This window comes from Gymnoscopelus microlampas (assembly GCF_963454915.1).
Source record: "Gymnoscopelus microlampas genome assembly, contig: SCAFFOLD_41, whole genome shotgun sequence".
In the NCBI taxonomy this organism is placed as follows: domain Eukaryota; kingdom Metazoa; phylum Chordata; class Actinopteri; order Myctophiformes; family Myctophidae; genus Gymnoscopelus; species Gymnoscopelus microlampas.
The window spans coordinates 68,310-74,856 of NW_028155741.1; the positions used below are offsets into that span (position 1 = coordinate 68,310).

Here is a 6,547-nt window from a genome sequence, read left to right on the forward strand (position 1 = left end):
TTTGTTTTTAACTTGTGTTATTATGTCAGTGGTTCTCAAACTTTTTCATGTCAAGGACCCCAAAATGTATATGTATTTGGCCACAGACCCTCATCTCAAAATATTTTGTTCTAGGGACCCCCAGAAACAAAGATTTGAGTCACAAATGTTCGTTAAAAATTCAAAGATTTGCACACATTTTCAAGATTTTTCTAAAATAACAGATCTACAAGCTCGTAGCGCAGCACTCGGTGCCACGCTATGAGCTTGTATATCTGCTGTTTTTGAGTAGCCAAAGTGTAAAATAATGCTTTTTAGGTCAAATCTAAAAATGACACAGAATCGAATGCACTTAAAAAGCGCATAACCATTCAGTGTTCAATTCAGGGATTTGAATCGTCATATATTTGTAACAATGATTACTGTCTCATTTCATCGTTCTTTGACAGGCCATCTAATGTCACCAAGAAAACCCTTGCCTTAATTTGGATGGTACTACAGTTGGCAGTGGCTATGTAAGTCATCAATCAATCAACACATAAAGGAGAACACTCCATACACACACACACACCTAAAAGAAATGTGCTCAAAGTTTTTCCTAGTGCACAGTCACACGCACATTTTTGGATTGCTCCTTAAAATCCCATGTAACCATCTTCATGGTTTACGCCAGGCAAATTTAAGCTGAACCTAATTGTCTCTTTTACAGGCAGCTTGGTACACACCTGGCCGGGGAAAAAAACCTGCTACAGACTTCCTGGAGGAGCGATTGAGGAACACCAGGAAGCGCATGAGAAGGCTGAAACGACCACACCACCAAGAACCAGAGGAACAGACCGTCCCTAGTACACCAGGTAATACTAATAACCAATGTTAATTATCCCCACCAGGCTAGATTGGACAGATGCAAGGGATTATATTTGCGGTCCCATGACTCTTCTGTCCATCATCTTCTAAAAACTAGTCTCAGGCACCGCTGGACCGATTGGCGACTTTTCACACACTCCAAGTAGGCCAGAACCTCAAATACTTGAAATCAGCTATAATGAATCTGTACTTATCATTCAACAGAATCTGATGTGCCTCCTGAAAAACTTATTGAAATGGTTGAATGGATGAAGGTCAGTAGGTGTCCAGTGTCCCAGGTTGAGGACTACATGAATCAAACATCTCTACATGGAGGCAAGTGGATTCGCAGCAATGGAACTAAAGGCCTACCGGAAATATTGGCGTATAGTTCCCTAGGCTTGTAGACAATCCTGGCATGGTAATACATTACTTTGCTATTGCAGTTTTGCCTATTTGAATGATACTCTATTTGACTGATACTCTGCAATGCACTACAAGTTTATGTTTAACCACCTAGACCCTACAATATATACTTTGTAGACAGGAGTCCACAGGGTTCTACTTGGTCCACTCCTTTTTTCTCAAACTGTTGTCACACAATGGTGTGTTTATCAAAGAGCTTATCTACAATACCCTACTGCTTGCATACACTCTTATAAGTAGACTCATAAGTGATTTTATTTTAATTTTCTCATTTTACAATTGTTTATATAATGTTATGTTCTCTTCTGTGTAGACCCAATCCTTCGATCTCCTAATCTCTCCACCTGGTGTGGAGAATTTGATTTGTGGGATTCCTCAAGAGGAAGAACTGCACACTTCAGGTGGGGGTTTCATTTAACATAATGGTTAAATAAACAATAATGAACTGTAACTATGTTTCTTAGCAGGTGCTGAGGTTATGAGTTGGGTCTCTTGGATTCTTTCCTGCTTTCTTCACTGTCCTCTGGTCATAGAGATGCTGAAGGGCAGAGCGCTTAGACCCCAAGGCGGTTACCCTCGGCACAACTTTGGGGTTTCACATAATGATATCTGGGTGGTTTTCTATCAGCTGACATGAAAAGCATTCTCTGACCGGGTCAGCCTGTGACTGAGCACTTGGTGTTCAGATAAAACTTGTATTCTGACCATGTGACATTGGTGTAAAATCACTCCTCTGTGTTTGTATAGGTGCACAACACATGCAGTTTGAGTCAGCCTGGGCCCTGACCAGAATCCCCTCAGCTACCTTCCTGCCAACACGCACTGTGCCCATCTTCATCTGCCTACAAGGACATCCGGGAACAGGTTAGTTATCTACAAGCTCGTAGATCGGCCATTTTCGACTAAAGTTGTCTGTAGAATAGGGATGCTATTGTTCAAGTGGTTTGTATAAAGAAACAATGATCTTATCACAGAGATTTGGCCGACCCCCTGTAGCAACTCTGAAGACCCCCTAGGAGTCCCGGACCCCCTGTTGAAGACCCCTGCCCTGTTATGGCTGACTCATGGTGACATGAGCGTGGCATGGGGGATCTCCTGTAAGCCAATTTTAATATAGGTAATTGTCTGATCACAGTTATGAGAAAAAGCGTTCATCTGTATACATTTATCTATTGAAGAATAGTGAAAATAGCAGATCTACAAGCTCGCAACATCTCGCAAAGTGATGTGTTGTGAACATGTAGGTCTGCTACTCTCACTATTTTTCAACATTTTTAAATGCCTGGCCTGTTCTGGCCATATTACATAATGGTATTATTGGCCCCGGTCATTGTCAGTCATTTCTTTTTTGTTTACAAAGCCTAAAAGTCGGAACGGAAATGTAATTCGTCCAATGTTTAATGCCAAAACGGTTACATTGTTGATCATAATTATTTGTATGACAATTAACCAAATGTTTTCCTAATTTACACACTTTTTCAAATGTATTTAGTCACTGTATTTTGTTCTGTGGTTTGCTGTGTTGTAGGCTTATGCTGAGTTTAACAGGATCGCCACCACACACCTAGAGACAGACTTCTTTGATGCTCTGGATCGCTATACACCACAATTGGTCACTATCTTAAAGTCCAAGAAAGGTGCCATTAGAGAGAAATTATCCGGAATTGTGCAGCAAATTGATGGGTAAGTCTACAACATGCTTCTTATATTTGTAATTATCATGACTAAGTTTATGTACAACCTATTACCCCAAATAGTACTTATGCTTCCCGGCTGTATTACAGAGTGTTAAAGTATTGCTAACTATTGATTGTTGTTGATAACTAAATGCTGTGGATTGTACTATTTTTAAATCACATCTCCAATCAGCAACTGCTCTCTGCAACTGTTCATCAAACATATATTGTGGTGTTTCATGCTGTAACTGTACTGTAACTTGTGATGGTCAGATCTTGAACTTTATTTGTTCATTATCCACTTGTAGAAACCCGACGTGACCGCGCTGGGTAGGCTTGTTCTCCGAGGCCTCCTTCTTCTGCTTGGAGATGACCACAGCAGTTTCTACACCACTGTCTTGGTAAGTTCTCATAGTTACACCTTAAAGGTCCAGTGAAATTACATTTTCGTTAATTTTATTTTGAAGTTTCAGTCTGAAACGGCCTTGCAAACCAATCAGAAGGTTCAATCCCTTCAGGCTATAGCACGGTGGAATCTCACTCACATGGTGTGCAGTGTAAGTGTTTGTAGCCTGCACTCACACGTTGCTCAAGGGAGAGAGAGATGGCCACTATGCAGAATGTTTGTTACCGAGTTGCTTATTTCTAGCCTAAAATGTTTTCAGATACATATTTTACTGTGCTGTTTACCATGAGTAATATACTGTCAAAAACAGTAGGCCAACCAATGTTGATAAAACTTCTCAATGCAGATGTGTGTTAAGTGTCTACATTTCCCTGTTGTAATGTTGTTTTTGTTTGGTTCTGTACAGGATTGTGACAGCGAAAGTGAAGACGCCTGGGCAGAGGTATCGGTCGGATTGCTGACTGTGAGCAGTGAAGATTCACCTCCCTCAGATGGTGTCGACCTTCAGCCAGTGTCAACAGCCATCATCCTTGAAGGAGGTATTGTGATGGATAATTTCCATAACCTCCCTCAAGCACCGTGCCTGCTGTTTAGCCTGACGTATGCACTCAATTTGAAGTACCCTAATGATATGAAGAACATATTGAACTTTATTCAAAGAGTGATGCTTGGCTTGGGAAAGGAAAAAACTACCCCCCAAACTGCAAAGTCTTAAAAACCTCCTGTCATTTTAGAAAGATTGTATAGTGGATAACTGGTAGGCAGGTTGTCCTCAGCCCTCCTTTGTGACAGTAGACTAAAATGCATGCATTTTATTTTTCTCATGCATGAGAAAATGTTGTAAAGTGATAGGAGTTCTAAATGAAGCCACTTTTATTCATTTTAGAGCTGCAAATTATTAAGACTTTGAATGTAATACCATTAAGTAAAAGTAAGGCACTTTTTTGAAATTGACAAGTGTTCACTTGTTCATGTGTGAAATAATGTACTCTTTCAAACTGTAATGGGGCTGTCCACACTAAGCATATCACTTTTGTCAATCCTATCGTTGTAGAATTATTTAGTTTAAATACAGTGCAGACATGATCATTTCAGTGGGCAGTTGCTCATGTCTTCCAGAGTTCCAGCAAATCAGTCATATTGTCATCATCAACACAGATACTGTTCGTCTTTAGTGGTGTTGAACAGGAGGAGAAGGATGGAGGGGCTACAATTGCAGTAGCAACACAGAAATGTGTGAGAAATTAATTAGCATAATGACTTTGTGGACGAAAAGAGGCTCACAATCATTGGCTACTCTAAATTCTATAAAATAAAATAAATTAAAAATGTGTATATATATAGTGCTTGGTGTGGATGGCCCGTTAGGCTTTATTAATTAAGCCATTTGTATTACTAGAGCACTTGTCAGTGTGTTTTGTCAGACCGTTGGTTTAGTCTGCAAAGTTAGTACACGTTTGGTCATTATAAGCCATGTTGGGTATTGTTTTTGTGGAATCGCTTGTAAATAATGGTGGTTTGGTTTGTAATTTAAACTTGCAGATCAATTATTTTCAAATAGCATTTTTATATAGGTGTAAAGTGCTCATGTGGCATATATTCACTTACAAAATATCCAAATGCTTGCAGACATTTTCACGATTTCTTTCATAAATAGCAGATCTACAATCTTCTATATGTTATATATTTCATCTGTTAAATCATAAAAACAATGCTTAAAGCAGTTCAAAGCAGGTCTAAATGCCTTGGTTCAATAAATGTGAAGATTCAAATCATATTGTCTGTCTTTATTTTTATATTTTCACATTTTGGGAAATGTAAGGTAATTTTGAACAAGATGTAGCCTTACAGTATATCAGCATACACATAATTTAAAATGTACATGCAGATTACCATTAGGTTGTTGGATGATCAGGATCAATATTGATTTCTAACATGATTAAGTATAATCAATTTATAAATTAAATCAGTGTTCGATTCCTGATGTTGATTCAACATAAAATCAACTAAAATGTGCATGCAGATTACCATTTAGATGATGGTTGAATCAATGTTGATTCCTAATGTTGATTCAACATTAAATCAACTAAAATGTGCATGCAGATTACCATTTAGATGATGGTTGAATCAATATTGATTCATAACGTTGATTCAACATAAAATCAGCGTGCAGAATACCATTTGGATGATGGTTGAATCAACGTTGATATAGTGTTAGTTAGTGGTTGAAACACAAACGTTGAATCAACAAAGATTAGGGTTGCGATTTCAGTACAGTTTCAACGTTGAGATCGAACGTTGATTCAACCGTTATGGCCGCCTATTTTTCAACGTTGATTCACCCATATTTTGCTATCTGGGAGGTCACGTGTGTAACCTATAAGTGCCAAAAGGACTCTGATGCCAAAAGGACAATGATAGTAAAAGGAAAGTGATGCCAAAAAGACAGTGTCAAAAAGACAATCATTGCCAAAAGGACACTGATGCCAAAAGGACATTGCCAAAAGGACATAGGTTACGTGTGTGACCTATAAGTGCCAAAAGGACTGATAGTAATAGTAAAAGAAAAGTGATGCCAAAAAGACAGTGTCAAAAAGACAATCATTGCTAAAAGGACAATGCTCTCCAAAAGGACAGTGCCAAAAGGACACTGATGCCAAAGGACACTGATGCCAAAAGGACAATGATAATAAAAGGATAGTGATGCCAAAAAGACACATGGTACATTGCAAAAGGACCCTTCCAGTTGGCATAGCCTTTATTGATGTCTGTTTCAAAGCTGTGGGTGTGGCCTATAACCTTAGGGGTGTGTTTTGAAGCTATGGGTGTGGCCTTTCACTTTGGGGTTGTGGTTTAAAGCTATGGGCTTGGCCTATGGCTCGTGGCGACCTTTACATAATTACTTCCTTTAAAAGTGAAAACTGTCTCACAACCAAAATAGTAAATGTCAGACAGGAGCAAGTCTCTAAAAATAATAAAAAATGCAACCACAAATCTAAGTGTTAGACAGGAAGTACCTTATGTCCACTTGGCATGGTACCTCTATTATCATTGTCCTTTTTGCATCAGTGTCCGTTTGGCACTATCCTTTTGGACACCATTGTCCTTTTGGCAATGTATGTCTATTTGACACTGTCTTTTTGGCATCCACTATCCTTTTATGATTATTGTCCTTTTGGCATCAGTGTCCTTTTGGCAATGAATGTCTTTTTGA

The 6,547-nt window shown here is 38.9% G+C and overlaps 1 protein-coding gene across 2 annotated transcripts; it reads left to right on the forward strand.

Annotated features, from left to right (window-relative positions):
* Positions 1-446: 446 nt before the first annotated feature.
* LOC311041303 (uncharacterized protein) lies at positions 447-4,581 on the forward strand. 2 transcript variants are annotated; one of them, XR_014600390.1, is made up of 9 exons: positions 447-494; positions 689-833; positions 1,051-1,246; positions 1,565-1,652; positions 1,999-2,115; positions 2,226-2,368; positions 2,780-2,934; positions 3,236-3,328; positions 3,740-4,581. XR_014600390.1 is itself a non-coding variant. In XM_084086210.1 (9 exons), exons 3-7 carry the CDS (start codon positions 1,156-1,158, stop codon positions 2,788-2,790), a joined length of 345 nt encoding a protein of 114 aa, XP_083942336.1. In that variant the 5' UTR covers positions 447-494; positions 689-833; positions 1,051-1,155; the 3' UTR covers positions 2,791-2,934; positions 3,236-3,328; positions 3,740-4,581. The 2 variants fall into 2 exon arrangements, 1 of the variants encoding a protein (XP_083942336.1); XM_084086210.1 differs by having other exon boundaries at positions 1,051-1,161; positions 2,226-2,348.
* The last annotated feature ends 1,966 nt before the right edge of the window (positions 4,582-6,547 follow it).